General features: G+C 54.9%; 4 protein-coding genes across 4 annotated transcripts in view; all 4 read left to right on the forward strand.

The window, feature by feature from the left end:
* The first annotated feature begins 485 nt into the window (after positions 1 to 485).
* LOC141471810 (hemoglobin subunit pi) lies at positions 486 to 2,540 on the forward strand. Its single transcript, XM_074158527.1, has 3 exons — positions 486 to 580; positions 1,654 to 1,858; positions 2,412 to 2,540. Exons 1-3 carry the CDS (start codon positions 486 to 488, stop codon positions 2,538 to 2,540), a joined length of 429 nt encoding a protein of 142 aa, XP_074014628.1.
* A 2,179-nt stretch (positions 2,541 to 4,719) lies between these two features.
* Positions 4,720 to 5,464, forward strand: LOC141471781 (hemoglobin subunit alpha-2). The gene is made up of 3 exons (XM_074158472.1): positions 4,720 to 4,841; positions 4,966 to 5,170; positions 5,290 to 5,464. The coding sequence occupies exons 1-3, from the start codon at positions 4,750 to 4,752 to the stop codon at positions 5,416 to 5,418; spliced, it is 426 nt and encodes a 141-aa protein (XP_074014573.1). The 5' UTR covers positions 4,720 to 4,749; the 3' UTR covers positions 5,419 to 5,464.
* A 2,602-nt stretch (positions 5,465 to 8,066) lies between these two features.
* On the forward strand, positions 8,067 to 8,869 carry LOC141471795 (hemoglobin subunit alpha-A). Its single transcript, XM_074158494.1, has 3 exons — positions 8,067 to 8,191; positions 8,334 to 8,538; positions 8,644 to 8,869. The coding sequence occupies exons 1-3, from the start codon at positions 8,097 to 8,099 to the stop codon at positions 8,770 to 8,772; spliced, it is 429 nt and encodes a 142-aa protein (XP_074014595.1). The 5' UTR covers positions 8,067 to 8,096; the 3' UTR covers positions 8,773 to 8,869.
* An 8,468-nt stretch (positions 8,870 to 17,337) lies between these two features.
* Positions 17,338 to 22,472, forward strand: part of PGAP6 (post-GPI attachment to proteins 6) — a 16,405-nt gene continuing 11,270 nt past the window's right edge. The window contains exons 1-2 of the mRNA XM_074158758.1: positions 17,338 to 17,431; positions 21,661 to 21,686. Coding sequence (XP_074014859.1) covers positions 17,338 to 17,431; positions 21,661 to 21,686 — 120 coding nt within the window. The remainder of the gene's footprint in view (positions 17,432 to 21,660; positions 21,687 to 22,472) is intronic.

Here is a 22,472-nt window from a genome sequence, read left to right on the forward strand (position 1 = left end):
GTGGAAACCGCATATACTGGAAGTTCATGATATGGCACAGAAAGGCCCAGTCTTGCGTTCTCCTCTGTGAAGCAAGGCAGAAAATGCAGATTTTTCTCCAAGCTCCTTAGTATGCCTGAAGTGCATACACTCCTCAGCCTAAGGATGTGTCCTAACGCTCCATCGCTGGAATTTTCCAGCATTATCTGTCTGTTCATGTATCAATAGGTGTCCAGACAATTTCTTTGGGCCACACAGCCATTACGTTAAGAAGCAAGAAGCTGATAACACCGGCAAGCAATGAGGCCAGTGCGCTGACCCTTGCCGAAATAGGAGATAAGAGTCTCCCACCTCCATGGGTGGACCTCTGGAGTGACCAATGAGCGTGGACAGGCGCCAAGGTCCGCTCTCCCCTTCCTCTTTATAAGCAGAGCCGTCAGGGTAATGAGTCCAAACCTGCTCTGAGCGTTCACTGCGAGGAGCCTCAGCCTTCACCCTCCTGCACAATGACGCTGACTCAAGCCGAGAAGGCTGCTGTGGTCGCCATCTGGGCAAAGGTGGCTACCCAAGCCGATGCCATCGGGGCAGAATCACTGGAGAGGTAAGTCCCCCAGAAGCCCTCTGAAGAGGGTACTTCCTCTGGCTTTGCTGTCAGGATGCACCTCGTGTAAAACTTGCATGAGCGAGAGCAGTCTGGGACCGGTGAGAGTTGATGGATGACCTCTGTGTATGTCCTTTTCTGGAATTACATCTGTGCTACTAAATGCTAATAGATGGCTTCAAAATCTTACAGCAAATCATAATTTCCTAAGCAATTCTAATGCTTTGCTACCCATTATAGCAATTCAGAAGAACTCATAGCCAGGAGCCCCGGCGAGGAATTCGAAGTCATTCATACTCGGTGTCCTGAAATAGGGTTGTCACTGTCGGGAAATTAACTCAAAGTGGTTTGTTGTACAAGTGATGCAATTTCTGTATAAGTGTTGTGCTTTCTCTTGCAATTTCTAGGCATTAAGAGAATAGCTGTCCACTAAATTCACTGGGTATGCTTCATTGTTCCAGTTGATAAGTAAGAAACTGTTAGGAAATAAGACAACTGGATGCCCTGCATGAAGTATAGCACAGTAACCCAAAGTTCATACAAATTAAGCAAGTTGGCACAGAAGGGATAATAGCCCAGAAGTTGTTCAGAAATTATGATGTTATTTTATGTTATTTACAGCTCAATATAAAGTATTGTGATATTCCTTCCAGGACTCTGAGTGCCACTCGTATCAATTCTGGTTCATTTCAGCTCGTATTAGTTTGAAGATCCTGCAAGCTGGCTTACAATGTAATACAGGAAATGTAGTGACAATTTGGGGCTATTATTGATTTTAAGATACTCTCCCCCCCAAAAAAACCCAAATACATTAACTTTTAAATTATTTTTAACATTTCATTCTTCTCTAGTACGTACAGATTAGCCCACTGTCTAATTTGCGTGTACTGCAGAAGAGGTTTAAGAGCAGAAAGACCTTCTTGATGGAGGCTTCGAGATCCCAAAGCTCTGTCACAACCGCTGAAGGGGTGCACTTCTGCAGCTGGCAGTTTTACCCTGCACTGGCTCTGAGGTTTTACCATCTCACGCATGTCGCTTCCACTGCTGTATCTCATTCTCCTGTTCTCCTCCAGGCTTTTCTCCAGCTACCCCCAGACGAAAACCTACTTCCCTCACTTTGATCTCAGCCAAGGCTCGGCTCAGCTTCGTGGTCACGGCTCCAAGGTCATGAATGCCATCGGGGAGGCTGTGAAGCACGTTGATGACATTAGAGGCGCCTTGGCCAAGCTCAGTGAGCTGCACGCTTACATCCTCAGGGTGGACCCAGTGAACTTCAAGGTGAGTGAGCACAGAGGCTTTCAGGGATGGAAACTGCCCTCACAGAGTTAGTGACCACAGATCATTTTGGCTAATGGCAGCTTGATCAGGCTTGCCAATTTGCGTCGCTGCTTGTTCTCCACCTGATTTTTAACCTGAGGTTGGACCTTTTAATGAAAGATTTGGTCTAGACCAAGAAAAGAACTACTTAGGGGGCTCCTATGGTTTGTGTAGACACACCTGAGTCTCTGCTGCCTTTGTTGTAGTTTATGAACCTCCCTCACAAGTCAAGTTATATCACCTGTCTTGAACAAAGTAAATTCTAAACATTTCCGCTTTGTTGCATTTGCCTTTGGGGAGGAAGGAAGGGACACCTGGACAGAGGGAGTGGTATCGAGCAGTGCCTTTTGCCCTATACCAAAGGCTTCTTCACAGATGGCCTCAGGCAGCAGCGCTACCTGGGTGGGACATGTAGTTGTCATCCCAGAACACACTGGGACCAAGGTCTGTTGCAGACCCCTAGATTGACATCTGTTACTGATTATGATGGACTTCATCCTGGTTTCCCTTACAGCTGCTTTCTCACTGTATCCTGTGCTCCGTGGCTGCCCGCTATCCCAGTGACTTCACCCCAGAAGCTCACGCTGCGTGGGACAAGTTCCTGTCCAGTGTTTCCTCTGTTCTGACTGAGAAGTACAGATAAATGGCCTCCACAGAGGGCGAGGGACGCACATCCATGGCGCACCCCATTTGCCAGGCCCCGGGGTACTCACCCCTTCCTACGCTGTCCTCTCAAATCCCCTACGCAGGGGCTCGGTCATCTGCAAAACCCAATAAATAATTAAAATGTGAGATACAGTCTCTGTGCTTTCATCTCTGAGTGTTCCACCCACACCTTACTGTTCAGACAGGGGTGTTCTGAAATAACTACACAATATGGAGGGGAAAATATTAAGGTGTGTAAACTCATGTACTAAGCCATGTACTAATGAATTCATGTACTAATTCATGTGCTAAGATGTGTAAATTCAGTGGGAGTAACATAATATTCAGTGGGTATAACATAACATTGAGCAGAAGCCCGGAACAGGCTAGAGCCCTGTGACTGCTACTGCTCACCAAAGGTGTGTCCACCAAAGACTGTTTCCAGGTTGACCTGGATATTGAAAGGACCCAGGCTTTTTGTTTGGCCTATCCAGAACCCATCACAGCCTGTTGTGAGCAAAACCTACAATGCCATATGTTGTGATGTGCCCAGAGCGACGCTGGGCAGTGTCTTCTCATGCTCCTCTCCAAGGGCTATGGAAAAGGTATCTGATGGGCTTGATGGACACCTAGGGCTGTCACACCTCCTAGACAGGTTTGGTAAAGGGACCATCCCCTCAGCTTCATGTATCTTATGTTTATGTGGGGAACTTTACACACATTTGAAATATGGGGATACTAGTGGCCACTGGAAATCAGTGTTGATAGCACCTTGGGAGTGGCCACTGGAAATCAGTGTTGATGGCATCTCGGGGACCACAAATTCACAGAATTTCTCTGGAAAGCAGTGACAGGGAAGAGTATGGAACTGATGGTCAGCCTGGGGGGAGCACAGGGATCCTCCATATGTACCTGTTGTGGGTTTAACCCCGGTGGACAGCTAAGCACTGCAGAATCCTCCTCAATGGGATGAGGGGAAGAGAAAAGGAAGAATAAAAGCAAGAAAACTTGGGGATCAGATCAAATAAACAAACAGAAATAATTGTTTAATAAGTGAAAGATAAGTGGAAGAGGAGGGAAGAAAACAAAACAAAACAGGTGATGCAAAGGCAATCATGCACCACCTCTTGTGGGTAGACTGATGCCCAGCCAGTTCCTGAGAAAAAAAGATGGGTAACCCCCCTAGAAACCCCTCTTTTCCCCTTTATTGCTGAGCATGGCGTTATATGGTATGAAATACTTCTTTGGTTAGTTGGGGTCATCTGCCTGGTTGCATCTCCTCCTGGCATATCATGCACCCCAAAATCTGTTCCCTGGGGGGCAGAGTGAGAAGCAGAGACAGCCTTGAGGATGCACTGCATTTAAATCCACAACTTAGATGGTAGGTCAGCATCAGGAATGTCCCTAAACCCGAATTTGTATCAATGACTTTGTACAGAGGCTGAGCGAAGGATGTGACAGTCACCAACCACCATATGCCCTGCAGATTGTCACAACATTTATGGAGTGGCAGGAGCACACACTGGGGTGGCAAGATGGGAAGAAGCCCAGGCCTGACAAGCATCACGGGACAGACTTTGGGAAGACCATGTGCCCAAAAAGGAGGTTCTTCTCCATCCAGACTTCTCCAGGCATCTGGAGAGATGGTGTTTGCCATGGTCAATCCCCAGTGTGACCCGGGAGGGCTCATCCATGGCTCCTGCTCAGAGGTCCATGGGTTTTTTTAGGCAGAGAGAAGCTGGATGCACCAGAGTCTAGAGGACATGAAGGACACAGGAACACATGTGGGGCTCACATGGAAGCCAGGGAGGACCAGGGCCTGGAGGGAATGGTGCATCCCAACAGGAGACCTGAGGACACGCCGGCCAGCGAGGCCAAGGCCGTGGCATCCATGGACATGCCAGTGGATGCTGTTGACCATGGGGCTGCCCCCAGCCCCCAGCCTGGCGTGGGGCTGGTGCAGTGGGGCAGGGCAGGGCAGATGGGCCCCCTTGGGGCCTCCTCGGGGCTGGGCCCCCCGGGGAAGCCGGGGCCCCCCGGGGCAATGCCGCAGCCGCTCCCTGGGCCCGGCACCGGCGGCCGCGGCCCCGCCGCCCCTCCGTGCCGATAAGATAAGGCCGGGGTGGAGGTGCCGGCTGCTATAAGAGGGTGTCCCCGCAGATGCTGCTGCCACCGAGTCCTGCCCACCCCTGCCACCAGCCGCCACCATGCTGACCGCCGACGACAAGAAGCTGATCCTGCAGATCTGGGAGAAGGTGCTCGGCCACCAGGAGGACTTTGGAGCCGAGGCCCTGGAGAGGTGCGGGCCGGGCCCGGGGACTCCATGGGCGATGGGGGCGAGAGGGTGGGAGCCCCACGGGGGGCCTGGTGTGTGTGGGGGGTCCGGCTTGGGGTCGGCGGCACTGACCCTCCCGCTCCGGCAGGATGTTCATCACCTACCCCCAGACCAAGACCTACTTCCCTCACTTCGACCTGCAACACGGCTCTGACCAAATCCGCGGCCACGGCAAGAAGGTGGTGACCGCCTTGGGCAACGCCGTCAAGAACCTGGACAACCTCAGCCAGGCCCTGTCCGAGCTCAGCAACCTGCACGCCTACAACCTGCGCGTCGACCCCGTCAACTTCAAGGCAGGCGGGGAACGGGGGACAGGGACTCGGGGATGGGGGAGAGGGGACGGGGAGTGAGGGACAAGGAGGTGGGTCGGGGGGGTTGTAGCGGTGGTGCTGAGCCCCGTTTTGCCTTGCAGCTGCTGTCGCAGTGCTTCCAGGTGGTGCTGGCCGTGCACCTGGGCAAAGAATACACCCCCGAGGTGCACTCCGCCTTTGACAAGTTCCTGTCGGCCGTGGCCGCCGTGCTGGCTGAGAAGTACAGATGAGCTGCTGCCCGCGCCCCGGTGCCATCAATAAAGACACCTTTGCCACAGCACCGTGTCTGTCTGTGCCAGGGTGGGGGGCCGGGGTGGGCTGGGGTGTTGCGGTGCTCCCATCGGAGCAAGGGAGGGAGCTGCCAGTGAGGCTGGCCATGGTGCAGGGGGGCAGCGCTGGCCATGGGCTCCCTGGGTAGCCCTCTGAGAGTCCTGCCTGCTTCTACCCCCCCAGCCTGGGATGCGGATGATGCTGGTAGCAGGACCCAGGGAATGGAGCTCAACCTGTTGCCCTTCCCTGTCTGCATCCCTCTGGGAGCCGGGGGAAGGATGCACCAAGCCAAATGTAGTTCTTGCATCCCCTTGAAGGATTCTCCATGTGAGGGTAGGATTAATCCCTCCTTGCTCCATCTATCACGACGGTTGTTTAGGACTTTATTGGGGATGCTGTGGGAGCTCAGTGCCTGCATGAGCTCCAAAAGCAACCAGACAAGTTCATGGAGTGAAAAAAAAATCCACCGCAGACCATGAAGCACAAACACTGTTCTTGGCTCAAGCCCCTGAGCCACAAATCCCTGTCGATTACCAGGGAAGTGCCCCCACTCCTGCCCTGGGTGTCTGCGCTTCCCCTGGCACCGGGACAGGGTGGGAGCAGGGTGGGCAGAGCCACAGTCTGGCACAGGGCCACCAGTTTCAGGGATTGGGGGCCTAAATTAAAAAACAACAATGTTGTCTTTAGATCACAGGTGATGGGTTATGAGATACTACTAAACTAGCCCTGGGTTTGCTCTGGGCTGTTACACCAAAGGGAGGAGGAGAGCATTCGTGAGGGATGGGACATGGTGTGCCAGGAGAGTGATGCCTGCAGTGGCCAAGTGCAGGCAGCAACCGGGTGCTGGGGATGTGGGGACCCTGCCTGAACAGAAACATGGAGCTGGGGGTCCCTGCCTGCGTAGAAACACAGGGCTGGGGGTCCCCAAGCCATATTGGCCCTTACTCCTGCAAGTGCACTCATGAACCCACAGCACTTTTCCTCCACCCTCAGGCACATCCCAGTCAACATCCCAGTGTCCTTGTGTGCGTTAACACCCATTTATTCTTGTGCCACCAGTTTGAAGGGCTTTTCTGCCCCCTCGATGCAGGTGAAGGCAGACATACCACCCCACTGCTGTTCCCCTGGGCTCCACTTCCCAGAAGAGCAGCCCCCCCTCTATCCTCCCCTCCTTCCCTGACACGGTGCCAGCTCGTGCTAATCTCCCCCAAACACAAACGATAAGAACCGTCAGCCATGGAGGAAACACGGGTGTGAACTGTCCCCTGCCTGCCTGCGCCAGCCCTCGAACCTACTGGAAGCACCGCAGGCCCCCTCACCCTCCTCATCTTCCTCACCATCCTCATCTTCACCTTCTTGCCTTCCTCTCCTTCACCATTTGGGGCACACGGGGCTCGCCATGGGCCCTACCTGCCTGCCTTCCCTGGCTGTGAGCTCCTTCTGCTGTGGCCAGTGCTTCCTTCAGCGCCCAGCGCTGATCCCTGTGGCTCTGCCAAGTGTCCCCCCTTTCCAGGGGTCATGGTCACCCAGTCCCCCCGCAGCGCTGGGGCCAGCACAGCACGTGTGAGGCAGGGCAGCTCCGGGGTCTGTATGCAAAGGGATGTGACTGCGGTTCGGGGAGCAGGGGGTGAAGAGGGCACATGCTTTGGGGTGCACCAGTTTGGGGTGCTCTGAGGGAACCAGAGCAGTAGGTGCAGGGGGGCAGCGCGGATGAGCGGCTGTGTATAGGGGCCGTGATGGATGGCAGGGTGTGTGTAGGGGCAGCGTGTTTGTGTACAAGGATTGCCCAGAGAAGCTGTGGCTGCCCCATCCCTGGAGGGGTTCAAGACCAGGCTGGATGGGGCTTTGAGCAACCTGGTCTGGTGGGAGGTGTCCCTGCCCATGGGATTGGAATGAGATGATCTTTAAGGTCCCTTCCAACTCAAAGCATTCTATGATTCTATAGGGATGGTGTACATGTAGGGGCTGTGCTACGTGGCAGTGCCTGTACCAGGGCAGTTCAGGTGTGTGTGTGGAGGCTGTGTTGGATGGGTCAGTACGTGCAGGTGCCCGTGGGGTTGCGTGAGGGTGTTGGGAGCGCTGGCCAGGCTCAATCTGTGGGGCACAGACTCCCACCACGCTACTGAGCGCACAACCCCCACGCTGCTGTCCCCACTGTCCTGCCAGAACACATCCAGGCTACGCTGGTGCCGGGGGGACCTCAGCCAGTGCCCCCACGCCAAGCCCTGAACCCATCCTGTGCCGGGAGGGGACACCCACAGGTTCCTCCAGTGCAGACCCCAACCTCAACCCGTGCCAGGCAGACCCTAAACCTAAACCTAAGCCTGAACCTGAACCTTACCCTAAGCCTAACCCTGCAGCCAGCCCTCGCCAGAGGGGACGGACCACCCTGCCTGCGCTGATGCGAGCCCTAACCCTAATTCTGACCCAAATCCCGGCTGGTGTCGGGGGGCAGCGACCCCCCAGCCGGGCCCGGTGCCGGTGCCGGTGCGGCGGGGAGGAGCGGGGCGCGGCGCTGGCCGGGGTCCAGCGGCGGCGGGGCGGGCCGGGGGCGGGCGGTGCTCCGGTACCGCATATAAGGGAGGCGGCGACCGGCGGGGGCACCCGTGCTGGGGGCTGCCAAGGCGGAGGTGACACCATGGTGCTGTCCGGCGCTGACAAGACCAACGTGAAGGGCATCTTCGCCAAAATCGGCGGCCATGCCGAGGAGTACGGCGCCGAAACCCTGGAGAGGTACGTGTCCATCCCCATCATCACCCCCTCCCCTGTCTGTCCCCGACTCCCTCCCATCTGCCCCCATCCTCTCCCCATCCACAGCTGTCCTACGTGACCCTGTCCCCGTCTCATCCGTCCCTGACCCTCTCTGTCCCCCCAGGATGTTCGCCACCTACCCCCAGACCAAGACCTACTTCCCCCACTTCGACCTGCAGCATGGCTCCGCTCAGGTCAAGGGACACGGCAAGAAGGTGGCGGCTGCCCTGGTCGAGGCTGCCAACCACATCGATGACATCGCCGGTGCCCTCTCCAAGCTCAGCGACCTCCACGCCCAAAAGCTCCGCGTGGACCCTGTCAACTTCAAAGTGAGCACCTGAGAAGGGGTGACCAGCCCGGCTCCCCTCCTGCACCCTCCCCCCGGCCACCATCTCGCCTCACTCCCTTGCTCACCATCTCCTTTTGCCTTTCAGCTGCTGGGCCAATGCTTCCTGGTGGTGGTGGCCATCCACCACCCCTCTCTCCTGACCCCGGAGGTCCACGCTTCCCTGGACAAGTTCCTGTGCGCCGTGGGCAACGTGCTGACTGCCAAGTACCGTTAAGACGGCACCATGGCTGGAGCTGGACCCAACGCACTGCCAGCCCTCTGACAGCGAGCAGCCAAATGATCTGAAATAAAATCTGTTGCATTTGTGCTCCAGCCCTGGCGTCCTGCTCTGGTTGCTGCCCGCGGGAAGGGAGCGGGAGGGATCTGCTCCGGGGGTCTCAACTCTGGGGGTCCCCCCATCCAGGTGGGCACGTGGAGGAAATGGGCTCTGGTTTTGCTGCCACTGAGAGGAGGCGGCGTTTGGGTGGTGGTGCCTGATGGGCAAGGCACTGCTTTTCGGGGGCATTTCCAGGCACCGGTGGACGGGAAAGACTCATGGAGACCGGCCAGAGTCTGGCCACTGGGAGGTCCCTGCAGCCCCAGACCATCCTGACCTTCCCACCAGAGCACCGCGACGGGATCCCCTCTTTCCCCCCCCAGCCCCACGCACCCCTTGCCCTTTTTCAGGCCAAATTGTCAGAGATCATCTCCTCCTGGAAGTGCTTGCGGGAAACAGTGTGGTACAGGGGCTCCCGGTGCCTGTCACCCTCTGCGTGGTGGCACAGCAAGGACACCCTGAAGACCTCCGAGAGCAAGGGCATCTTTCTGTGCATCCCCAACACACAGGGCTGTGCGGCATCATAGGACTTCCTCTGTTTCCACCTAATCCTGCGTTGCTGGGGTGTCGCTTTGGAGGAGTCCTGGGGGGCTGGCAGGCTGGGGGAGACAGCGGGCACGGGGGACTGCAAGGGGAGCAGATGGGGCTGAGCCCCAGACCCTGCTCTTTGGGTCCGGAGCTGCAGTGGGGTAGGAGCTGTCAGGAAAACAAGCACCGGCAGCGAAACGGTGCCGGGTGCCGCGACGCTGGTGTCTGCGCAGCCCCCAGCCCTTATCGCAGCCTGCAGTGGGGCGGCCATGGTGGGTGGCTGATAAAGGCGAGCGTGGGCTCTCCTCCAGCTGTGGGTGTGGTGGGAGACGGGGTAGAAGATAGTCCTGGGGGGCTACAACCTGCCAGGTGCTGAGTAAGGCTGCCCTGTCCCTGCCAGGGCTGGGAGGTGCTCGGTGCAGGGGGGGGAAGGTTCGAGAAACCCCCTGTGTGGCTGGTGCAGCCACAGCAGGGAGCAAAGCCGAGGTTGCCATGGGCCCTTTTGCCCCCTGGCACTTGCAAGGGTGGATGCTTGCCCCAGTCTCATGGCCTCCAGTCACCATCAGTGAATGTACCAGAGGCAGGAGAGACCCCAAATGACTGTGGAGAGAGAGGGAGACTCTCCAGCCCCCAGGGTTTCTCCTGCGAAGCATCACAGGCATCACAACCCCACATGCCCACCACACCTGGGCACGGCGAGGAGGGGGAGACAAAGCTGGTCGGAGCATCACTGACTGACCTGCTCCACCTTTGCATGGAGCAGGGCGTTGGAGCAGGTTGCACCCTTCCAGCCAAACATCACCCAGACATAGCTGTGGGCACAACTCTGCTCCGCAGAGAGACTCTGCTCCCTGGGGAGCTCGGGGGGCAACAGGGACGTGGTGGGGGGGTCAGGGCAAACAGGTGTGCAAGGGGATGTGGACTAGTGTGTAAAGCACCAGGAAGAGCCAGCACCAAATCCAGCACAGACTTGGAACGCTCCAAAACCAGCCACAGAGGACCCTGGTGGGGTCCTTATGCACGTGGGGTGTGCATGAGAGGCAAGGGGTAAGAGCAACGCAGGGGACAGTATGTGTATGGAGGGACAGGGGGTGGCAGTTGTCCCCACTGCCTCTGCCAGGCTTTCCCTTCCAACCCTTCCCATGGCGTGCTGTGTGCTGAGGCAGGACACGTTGTGTGGCAGTGGGCAGTGTCCTGGCTCTGCAGTGCTTTCCCAGGGCTCTGCCTGGCCAAAGAACCACTGAGCCCCGGGAGCCAGGATGAGTTTTGTCCCAGCCGTTTGTCCCTGCTGCCACAAGATGGGGACCTCAAGCCGTGGTGCTTTATCGGGGCCAGGCAGAGGGTGCAGAGGTCCAAGTCTTGGTCCTCTCTGTGGGACTGAGCTGGAGCCTCCAGGCAGGCTGCCAGCATGGGTTTCCAGCCAGCCCCAGGTCCCGAGCATGCTGGGGACACTGGTGCCAGCTCGGAGGGGTGCAGAAGCCCTCCCCAGAAGCCCATTTGCAGCACTGGGTGCCCCAGGCATGGAGTCCATGCCTCCCAGCTCCCTGGGCTCCCTTCACCGGGCATCCCTTGGTGGCTGTGGCTTGGTGAGGGGTCAGCCATGCTGGCAGCAGCTTTCTGCAGCTTGGCTGTCCCCGAGCTAATGTTCATGCCATCGGAACCTGCAGGCAGCATGGCACCGGTGGCCTGGAGCAGAGCAGGTCCAATATTTACCCCACTGCTGGCCCAGGTTGGTTTTGCAGCTTGTATTGCCGCAGCCCTGGTGCTGATGAGAGAGGTGGAGGCGACCTCTGTGCTGCCCACAGCAGCGGCAGCCTGAAATGCCATCAGGCAACATGGAGGAGGTGGACTTTGGGAGCAAAACCCCCTGATCCAGGCCATGGCAGTGCTCAGGAGGCAAAGTCACAGTAGGCAGCTTCAGGGGAAGAAGGAAGATGAACACCTTCAGGTGAGACAAAAGCCTGGTCTGATGTCTCCACTGTCTGGAGGCCTTTCTTACCACTCATCAACATTTATTCTTGATGGACAAAGCATCTATGGTTCAACGATACCCACAGAACACCACAGTATTTTATTATATGATAGTCACCAAGACAAGTGGTGTCTCAGAGCTCATTTTTATTGAAAGAGGAACTAAAACGACGTGGGGAAACAAGCTTGATGGTTACGACTTACCCGATCACAACACTTCTACCAGTCTCTTGAAGGGTTGCAAACAGCGTTGTCCAGGTAGATTGGATACTACTCTTACTAGTGCCTGATAAATAGTCAAAATAGTCATGGCCCTAGAGAGTGCATCCTGGAAATGGACACAGACGCACCTACTCCTAGAGGAAGTCGAGCATCCATGGGGATTTTACCAGGAATTTCCTATTCAAAATTTAGCAGAGAAGCAGTGGGAAGAAACAGAATTCAGTTCTTACTGGGACACCAGCTGAGAGAGGCTCTTGCTGGAAAGAGGAAGGAAAACATCATGTGTTTTACAAATGGCTCTTCTGTTTATACATCCCATATGCCAATAGCATATCGCATGATTGGTGCAACCTATAGGTCTTTTGTTGAAAAACTGCTGCGTAAGCAGTTTGTTCACTGTGTATTTGGACAGTTACTCCTTCCTAAATGTCAGATTTTCCATACTGAACTGATCTCTCTGGTTTGTCTGGATCATTTTGAATTTTAACCCAGTGCTCTGGGGTGCCCGCAGCCCCTCCAGCTCAGGAACATCTGAGAATTTCATAAGCACATTCTTCTTTACAAACACATAAGTTATTGATGAAGGAACAGTGAATAATAATGTTGAACCAAGGACTGGAATCTGTCACAGAAGGAAAACAGACTCATCTGAAATGATTCATTCTTGGCAATGGCCACGGTTATTACTCATCTCTTTCTTCGATTAAGTGTCCCACTGCTTTTTTGTGATTTGAAGTTGACTGGTTTATAGTTCCTTAGTTTCCTCCTTTTATCCTGTGAATGGTAAGAGACCCTCTTGTCTCATTTCTGCGACACCATCACCCTCCACCCCTTCCCAAAGATACTGGCTGTTTGGAGATGGCTTCAATCAGTTGCTGAAGTAAAGGGGATTTTTTTTTTTCAGGCAAGCAGTTTGCAAATACTGGAATGATTGAAATACACTTTAATTCACACTTTTTAGGATCCCCCCACCTTTTCCACTGGCTGTTTTGCAGTGGGAAGAGGAGAAATGGTTGTAGAATACAGAAAATAAGAGTCAGCCTTCACTAAAATGTCAATTTTCATTAAGGACTTCCAATATTTTTATTTCTTCCTTTCCTAGAAGCAGAGACTACTCCCAGCGGAGCAGTCACATCAAGCACAGCTGTACAAGCCCCTCCAGACAGGACAGGGCTGATAAAAACAGGTATTCCCAGAACTTGGAACATTGTCTGCTCTCCTTTGCCATCACAAGAAGTTCAACACTGCGAGTGATATCTTGGAAAACCTTTTTGCTGAACCCCTCAGAGCTGAGTTCTTCTTCTGTGAGCTCCCGTGACCGAAAAGGCATTAAGCATCATGAACGTCCTGTCCCTGGAGATGTTCACAACAGAATCCAGGTCCTGGATTTTAGATCTGGGAGGAGAAGGAGCAGATCTGTGGTAACACGACCTTGGCCACTGATGCCTTCCCAGCGCCGTCACTGCTGTTTTGGAGCCATTCATCAACTAAACGGCAGAAGCTTTCCACACCTACTGTGCATTGGTTTTCCTCCTCCTTTTTGCGGCTGACCACGTCTTTTTTGATGGTTAGATCTAGCCAGATTTGTGCTGCAACTGTATCACTGACAACCCTTTTCCATGAGATTACAATATTTTTCAGTCAGCCCTGCTTGACTTTGTCCACTGGGGATTAATCACGTTTTCACTCCAGAGACGGGAATTGAATGGAAATGCAACAATTTTCCTCCTGCTGGTTGCCCTGTCTTCCTACCACACACCAACCAGATCCGAGAAGGTCTGAATTTTCTTTGGGATGGTGAAACTGAGAACACAGGAAACGCTCTGCTGGTCAGATTATTGGTTCTTCTCTCCCAGTGTTGTTTTCAGGAACAGGAGATGCCATCCGGGGAGAGTGCACGTGAGCCCAGCCATTTGTGACTGTGCTCCTCCAGCACCCACAGCAGCAGTAATTGCAGTTTCAGAGGGTGCCTGTTGTCTGCCCCGTCTGCCTGTTGACCTGCTGCTCATGAATTTGCTATACCTTTTACAAACCTGCTGATCCTATTTGTTTCCACAGCCTCCTGTGGCAGCAAGTTCCAGAAGTTCATTCTCCCCCCTGCACCACATAAAGTCCCTTTTATCCATTTTAAACCCATTTGGACTCATCAATGGCCTCTTAGAGCACAATCTGATGAGCACCAGGTCCACATTCCCTTTACGGTTTCATAAAGTTGGCTTTTTCTGCTCCCCCTTCTCCAGGGAAAAATCCCAGTCTTCCCAGGACCATCTCACACCGCAGCTGCCCCTTCCCCTTGATCAGCTCAGTTTCTCTGCTCAAGCATCAAAGTCCTTAGATCCAGAGACCAAAACCGCACAGATGTGGGTGCAACCAAGCTGCTACACAGCAGGCAAAAGATGCCCTCTCCCCCTTTTTTGAGAACCCTTCCCGATGACATCACCACAGTTTTCTGGCTTCTTGGGCTGCTTCTGCACATCAAGGCTACAATTTTGGTGAGCTGGAATGAGGACTCCAGTGTCTTTTTTTCTGAGATGTAATAGCCAGTTTAAGTTCAACCTCCTCTGTTTTAGATCATATTTCCCTGTCTGTGTCACCTTGCCTTCATCCACCCTGAAACGATCGACCTCCTATTTTTTCATTTGTGAGTAACACTGGAAGCTGCATGTAGCAAAGCTCCACGGAGTACATCAAATAGCCTTTCACCAGCCTTCTGCAGTGATGGAGCATCATCTGACGTGTCCGTCCAAAGCTAAAGAGCACAACTGTAAGAGCAGGTTTTTGATCCATATTCTGGAGACACAGTTCTTCATTAGACTCTTCCTTTCCAGATCCCCTCTCACAGTGACTTCGGTTGGCAACGAGCTGCTGGGTAGACACAACTCAACCAGGATCTATCTGGAGATGGTTAAAACACAAAGGGTTTTTTACTCCTTGTACCAGAACTGGACAAACAGAGATAGGGGAGCGGACTGTGCCAGCTCTGTGCTCTCCAGGGACCTTTGCACATGGCCACGAGGATCCCAGCTATGGATTTATGGAAAGAAATACAGCAAAATGTGCATTGCAGCTGCTCGGCCAGAAAGCTTTTATACCTCCTTCAACGGTTGAGCAGCTGAGTGCCATTATTAATAGCAGAAGTGTATTTATCAAAATTCATGGGTCAGCATTGTTAAAGCTCCACAGATTCAGTTTGGACAGGTCACCATTATTTATTTTTCCAGATCGTAGCTTCAAAGAGGGATATTTTCAGTATATACTCCCGATTTCTGCCCAAGCCTGGCTGAAACGCTGTAGGAAATTCGCTCTCCAGAGCAGGGTCTTCCGCTTGTGTCTGACCTCCTGAGGAGGGGCTGAGCTTGAGGACCAAAGAGCAAGAAGCAGATGTGGTGAGCCCTAACCATTACACTGCCACCCAAACTATATTCAGAATCAAGTGTGTCACCAAGCCAGACAGAAGCCCTGGCCCCAGTGTAGCCACGCTCCTTAGATTTCAGCACAGCCAGATCACCAGCCGTTTTCTAAACACTGCAATTTTTGTTGCCACCACAAGAGGAGGCAGATATCACTGCGGCTGGATCTTCTGCCTGGCTGCAGGTCATGGTGATCTATGGGTGGCTGCATGTCTCCAATTGTGAAGTGAGGAAGCTTCAGCTCCAGCTCCAGCTCTGGAGCCAGAGGGCATTTCACCCTCCCTGGTTTAAACTCACCCCTTCTTTTGAGGCTGCAAGGCCCCTTAGCCAAAGGGGGAAGGAGTAAACCACACAGCCACTAAGCCGGTGACAACATTTTTAGTGTCCTCATGTTCCTGGAGCTGCTGTCAGTCTGGAGGTGACTTCTCCGACAGCATCCACCACCCCAAACACTTCCATTGAGCGCTGGAATGCTTTTCTTGGGGAACAGGAGCAAGTTCAACTTTGTTGATCAGAGTCTGCATCACATTAGGTGAGCTTGAATTGTGCTCAGATCTCTCAGATCTTTGACTTTGAATCTCATTTTTTGTCCTTTAAGAGGAAAACAACTACAAAGTAGAGACAGCGTTGCAGGGGAGTCAATCATGAGGACTGATTGATGGTGAGCTGATACCTTTAAAGTGGAGTGGAAGGCTAAATGAAGGTAGAATGAGAATAGAAGGGTTGGTTTGTTCTGCTTTCAGAAGAACAATTTTTGAGCAACAGCAAAATCAACTGGGAGAACTCAAAGCTAATGTGGAAGAGACTTGCCATTCCCTAGAGAAAACATTGTGAAATTGCTTTATATCCCAAAGAAGCAGAAAAATCAAGAGGTAAAGAGTGTAATACCTAACTGGAGTGTGGCTTCCTAATGTCAAAGGGATATTAGGAATAACAAGGAGATTATGAAAAATAGCAAGGAGCACTCGCCATTAAGGAAGGCTTTGATTGATGTTCAAAATATGCATGAGTGAAGCAAGAAGAGATAAATCCATCAAGTTGTGGGTGAAAATCTCAAAGCTTAGTCATGAACTTTGTTGTAAGTCATGAGCCGTGTTACGGCAGCATCGTGTGGTGCTGGGACCACAGAATTTAGCCTGGAGAAAACATGGATTAGTGAAAGAATTGTAAGATAGAGCTCAAGAAAACAGGGAGATGGTAACAGGAGTGTTGAAAGGAAATTATTGGGCTGGAGGGAAATTATTGTTAGAATCTGACCTTGGATCTGGCCTTGGAATTTTTATTAATGGCCAAAACATTAAAAAGAAAAAAGGAAAAAAGTGTGGGTACTGTCACTATAGAGGAGGACCGGGATATTACAGGATACCTGCATGACCTCAAGGACCAACACAGCAGAAAGGGGATGGTATCCTCATGCCCAGCAAAAAGATGTGGAGGAAGCTGCTGCTGTTGTTAGGCAGGACACATTCCAGGAGGAGAGCTCTGAACATCCAAGGACAGCAAACAAATGGCAATGCCCAGGCAGTGAACAAATCTAGGCTGGGAATTAGAAGAATAGTCCCTTTCCATCCCATGCTTTATATGCTCAAGCTTCTGGGCTGACTTCAAGGAAGTCTTATCATAAATTAGATGAGGGCATTGCTAGCTATTGATTGCTCTGATGGGGCTTTTGGTGATGTCAGAGCCCCTAGAAAATGACTCCCCAAGATCATGGGGGTCCCCAGGATCAGCTTATGTCTCCGTGTCATTGGGCTCCTCAGTGTTACTTGGGGTCTTGGAGTGCTGATAGCGCTCCAGGACCTCCCCAGCATCACTGGGGTCCCCAGGACCAATTGGTGTCTCTGCGTCACCGGGCTCCTCGGGGTTACCTGGGGTCTTGGGGTGCTGATAGGGCTCCAGCGCCTCCCCAGCATCACGGGGGATGAGCTGATGTCTCTGGGTCATCGGGCTCCTCGGGGTTACCTGGGGTCTTGGGGTGCTGATAGGGCTCCAGCGCCTCCCCAGCATCACGGGGGTCCCCAGGATTGTGGGGGTTCCCAAGTCGGTGCTGGGGCTCCCCTAGGATCTGGGCACCCCACAACCCGAGCCCCCCAAGTCTCCCCCGGCCTGCGGCAGCCCCGTATCCCCTGTCCAACCCGGGGGTTCCCCGCGCCCGGCTGTCCCCATGCCCGCCCCGCGCCCGTCCCGGTGTCCCCCCGGCGGCGGCGGGGGCGGTGGTTCCGGGGGGGCGGGCCGGGGCGGGGCGGGCCGGCGGAAGCGGGCGGCGGCGGCGGCGGCGATGGCGCTGCGGGGCGGGCGGCGGGCGGCGATGCCGGGGTAGCGGCGGGCGGCCATGGCGCGGGGTGCCGGCCCGCTGCGGCTGCTGCTCCTGCTCCTGCTGCAGCTCCTGGCGCTCCCCGCCGCCCGCGGGAACCGCACCGGGCCCGGTGAGTCCCGCACGGGATGGGGGGGGGGGTATCGGCGGCAGTTGGGGATGCTCCGCGGGGTTGCCCGGGGGCAGTTTGGCGACGATCAGGGTGCTAGGGGGCACTTTGGGGGAGCCCGGGGTGCTCGGGGGCAGTTTGGGGGTGCCCGGCGGGCAGTTTGGCGCTGCTTGGGGGCAGTTTGGGGGTGCCCGGGGTGCCCAGGGGCACTTTGGGGGTGCCCGGGGGCAGTTTGTGGGTGCTCGGGGGCAGTCTGGGGGTGTCCGGCAGGCAGTTTGGCGCTGCTTGGGGGCAGTTTGGCGATGCCTGGGGTGCTCGGGGGGCAGTTTGTGGATGCTCAGGGTGCCCGGCAGCAGTTTGGCGATGCTGAGGGGGGTCGGGGGCAGTTTGGGGGTGCCCGGTAGCAGTTGGGCGATGCTGAGGGGGCCCGGGGGCAGTTTAGGGGTGCTCGGCGGGCAGTTTGGCGATGCTGGGGGGGCTCGGGGGCAGTTTGGGGGTGCCCGGCGGGCAGTTTGGCGATGCTGGGGGGGCTCGGGGGCAGTTTGGGGGTGCCCGGCGGGCAGTTTGGGGATGCTCAAGGGCCTCAGGGGCAGCTTGGCGATGCCTGGGGGGCAGTTTGAAGATGCTCAGGAGGCTCAGGGGCAGTTTGGGGATGCTCCACGGGGACCAGTGCTGGGACAGAGGGGTATGCCAGGCTGGGGGGCTTTGCTGCCCACCCCGGGAGCCAGTGGGGTCCCGGGAAGCCGAGGTGCCAGTGGGAAACCAACTGGGATATTATATTAAAGTGAGCAAGGGCTTGTCTGCTGCGCAGCCCCCAGAACTGGTCTTGAGTTCCACGGCGGGGGGGGGACGACAACGACGACTTTAAGGTGGCTTTGTGATTTCCCGAGTGATCTGGGGGCTCGGGGACTCTGTGGACCGTCCCCGGTGGAGCAGCGCTGGTGTGGGATGCTGCAGAGCAGCCAGAGGTCAGGCCGGGACCCAGGGGGGTTCCTGCTGTATTTGCGGTGGTTGTTGTGGTTTTGCTTTGTTTTCAGGTTACTTTATTTCCAGTGCATCAAAGCAGCTGGGCAGGAGCAGGGGTTTCAGCAGAGCAGTGCTGCTTTTCGTGCTGGTGCTGGGGGTCTGGGGTCCGGGTGGTCCGTGCCTCCCCTTCTGAAGGGTCACCCAGCGGGTGCAGCGGTGGGAAGGGCTGGGGAGGTGACATTGTTTGCCTCCTTCACCCCGTCACGGAGTTAGGCTTGTGCCAGCGTTGGCTATCCACTGTTGATGGTGGTTATCACTTCCTCATAGTCTGGAAAGCGTGGAGGCTGCTCCGGGGAGCCGGTGGGGGAAGATGGCCTTTTGCCCCAGGCCCACCCTCCTCTGGCATCCTGCTAGCTGGGTTCCCAGCCCTGGAGAGCTACCCTGCGCTGGAGGTGTGGTGGTTGGGTTGTCTCGGCGCCATCCCGCCGGCTGGGGGAATGCCTCTGCAGGGTTAAGTCTGGAAGATGGTGAAGATCAGCACCTCCCCAGAGGAGCGAGGGGTCCTCGTTCTGGAACATCTAAAGATGGATTTTTGACCCTGGGCTAAAGGAGCAGGGTTTCTGTTACGTTATAAATGGCCAAACATCCTTCCGCGTCATGTCCAGAGTCAGTCTGATCACTGTCTGTACAGCTTCACACAATATCTGCTTTGCAACGAGGGCTTCATCCTTTTGATGGGAAGCCCCGAAACCAGCAGTCAAGCTATCATTTCCTAAAACTACCATGAGATCATCTTTGGATAAACACATCCAGGCTCTTGCAGGTGGCTCTTTATTCTGAAATTCAAATAACGCATCTCTTCTCTGCATCTGTGATTCTACCGCGTTTTGTTTTTTGTCTTAAAAACATTTATTTATTTTTTTTTGTGTAATATGTTTAAAGTCCACTTACGTGAAATCTGTATGGGAAAGGATGGAAACTAGGGCCGTGTCACAACTCCCTTGCTGAGTTTAAAGGGTGGTTTGCCGTGGTGGGAGAGCTGAGTGGGACTTCCCAGGTGTTGCCGTGCCGGTGCGGAGCACGCCGGGTGGACGGGGACAGCCACGTAGAGAGCGCAGCGAATCCCGAAGCACGCTTTCGGGATGCGAATGGGCTGCTGGAGCACACGCCTCGCCGGCGGTGACCTGTCTTTCTGGCTTTTCTCTGCTGATGTTGGGTTTATCTGCCCGTGGTGTTTCCTTGTCAGCCCCGGGGAGCCAGCTTGTCCCTTCCCTGGGTGCAGCAGGGCCGGCTACACCATGAGAACCTGTTTATGAGTGGACTTTGTCCACGGCGGCATCTTGTTGGTACAGCCCCAGCTGGTGCTGGGCTGGTTGCAGGTCTGCCTGCCTGCCCTCGACCTCTTACTGCGCTTCAGCTCGCTCCGTATAATTGACCGGTCCTTAATAAAGAGCGCTGCTGATTGCTCGAGTCTCTAATTTTGCAGCTTGCCTGCCCTCTCCTCCCCCAAAACCACACAGATCATGCTTCAGCTTTGTGAGGACGTGCTGGAAGGGTGGTGACCGTGGGTGTTGGCCATGCAGAGCCTGACAGCCGGTGGGGTTGGAGTAGCTTACGTGAAGGCAGAAGGGCTTTTCCTCGTGCAGGTGGGACCTGTTGCGTTGAGCAGGGCCAGCTCTAATCACATTTTGTGTCCGTATCTGCCCTTGTCCTGAGCCCAAACATAGAATCATAGAATGGTTTGGGTTGGAAGGGACCTTAAAGGTCATCTAGTCCAACCTCCTGCCATGGGTGGAGACCTCCCACTAGACCAGGTTGCTCAAAGCCCCATCCTGCCTGGTCTTGAACCCCTCCAGGGATGGGGCATCCACAGCTTCTCTGGGCAACCTGGGGCAGTGTCTTGCCACCCTCAGAGCAAAGAATTTCTTCCTGAGATCTCATCTACATCTCCCCTCTTCCAGTTTGAAGCTGCTACCCCTTGTTCTATCACTACACGTCCTTATAAAAAGTCCCTCCTTGGCTCTCTTGTGGGCCCCTTTAAGCACTGGAAGACTGTGGACCTCCAGAACTGGACACGCCATGTGCATGTGGAGTGCAGCTGGGGATATAGACACCACCGATTAAAGACTGCTCCCTTCTGTAGCTCCTGTGTGAGAAGGAACTTGGGCTCGTAGGGGATGGCAGCTATCTCTCGTCTGTGATAGCCCACGCACTGCGCTGGCATCACAGCCAGGGAGCCTTTGCTTGAAAAGCCCCTTTTGTGGTCTCTGCTCCTTGCTGGCCCAGAGAGCGGTGTAACCCCGGCTCTGCCTACGGGCCATGGACCTCTGGCTGCCCTGCTCGAGGCTCTCCTGGCCCCATGCATTAGGGTGCTGCCCCCTCGGCTGGACCCCGTGGGCGCGGAGCCGGGGCAGCCCCTGCGGCGAGGCGAGGTGGCCACGTTCTCCGGTTGAGTTGCATGGCTGGTATTTCCTGCTTTCCCGTTTCCTCCTTTCCCTGTTGGGTTTGCAGGATGCCCCGAGGCTTTGGCTTGGTAATTTGCCAGGGAATTAAACCCAAGATTACCTTCCCTGTCTCTTTGCAGCGCCGTGGGTGCAGGCCAGTGTGCGTCCTGCTTTGGGGCACGAATCGTAGCTCCTGCTAGGATTAGGTTCCTCTTGGCATGGAAGTACATCCCAAGGTTCTGGTCCTGCCCGAGGACTGTTTTCCTCTTTCTTTGGCAACTTTCTTAAGCTCAGTTGGGTCCTCTGTGTTTCCACACAGCACGACCCTGCGCAGCGTTGGAGGAAGGCGAGTTAAACCGCGCTTGCTGCTTTGTTCTCTGATAGAAATGAGGAATCTGTCTCTGGAAGGTTTGTCCCCGCTCTAGGGAATTCCAGAGTAGAAAAGGGGCATCTGGGAGGACTCAGCAGAGATGGGAAGACATCTTCTTCTACCCCTTGCTGAGCGTTACGACCCCTGTTTTCGGGTGGGCAGCATGATCTTGGCTCTGCTGTCTCCGTGCAATTTTGCCCCCTTCCCAACCCTGGTGTGATGTTTCCTTTCCCTCCCCAGGTTGCAGTCTGGCTGGTTTCTTGCTGACAATAACACCAACATATAATTTTGCGGGTGAAATTGTCAGCAGGCTGGGGGTGATCTGTAGGCATAGCTGGGCAGGGGGATGGGTGGAGGGTCCAGCTACTCCTGATGGTACTTTGACTGAATAGCTGTTGTCCTCTTGCACGAGCTTTCAGCCTACCCTAAGGCTGTTCTCGCTGTCCGTCCAGGTAGGAAAACCATTAGACTTCGGAAGGTATGTCTGAAAGCAGAGTTAGGTTTGCAGCACGTGGCCCAGAAAGCCCCCCGCACCCTGGGCTGCATCCCCAGCAGCGTGGCCAGCAGGGCGAGGGGGGGGGGATTCTGCCCCTCTGCTCTGCTCTGGGAAGACCCACCTGCAGTGCTGTGTCCAGCTAGGGGGCCACCAATAGCAGAAGGACATAGACCTGTTGGAGTGGGGCTGGAGGAAGCCACGGAGATGCTCCAAGGGCTGGAGCCCCTCTGCTGTGAGGACAGGCTGACAGAGTTGTTGGGGTTCAGCCTGGAGAAGGCGCTGGGGTGACCTTAGAGCCCTTCCAGTACCTAAAGGGTGGGCTCCAGGAAAGCTGGGGAGGGACTCTTGATCAGGGATAGGATGAGGGGTAACCATTTTAAACTGAAAGAGGAGAGATTTAGACTAGATCTAAGGAAGAGATTCTTTCCTGTGAGGGTGGTGAGACCCTGGCCCAGGTTGCCCAGAGAAGCTGTGGCTGCCCCATCCCTGGAGGGTTTCAAGACCAGGCTGGATGGGGCTTTGAGTAACCTGGTCTGGTGGGAGGTGTCCTTGCCCAGGGCAGGGGAATTGGAGCTAGATGATCTTTAAGGTCCCTTCCAACTCTAACCATTCTGTGATGCTATGGTTTTCATCATGTTGCGTGTCACAGGAAGCAGCGTGTTACTCAGTACATGTGTCCTGAGCTGGGTAAGACCAATAACGTCAGTCCGTGTGCTCAGCAGAGACGGACAAGGGCACAGCTCTTGCCTGTTGGCACCATAAACTGCT

The sequence above is a fragment of the Numenius arquata genome, chromosome 14 (assembly GCF_964106895.1).
Source record: "Numenius arquata chromosome 14, bNumArq3.hap1.1, whole genome shotgun sequence".
NCBI classification, from domain to species: domain Eukaryota; kingdom Metazoa; phylum Chordata; class Aves; order Charadriiformes; family Scolopacidae; genus Numenius; species Numenius arquata.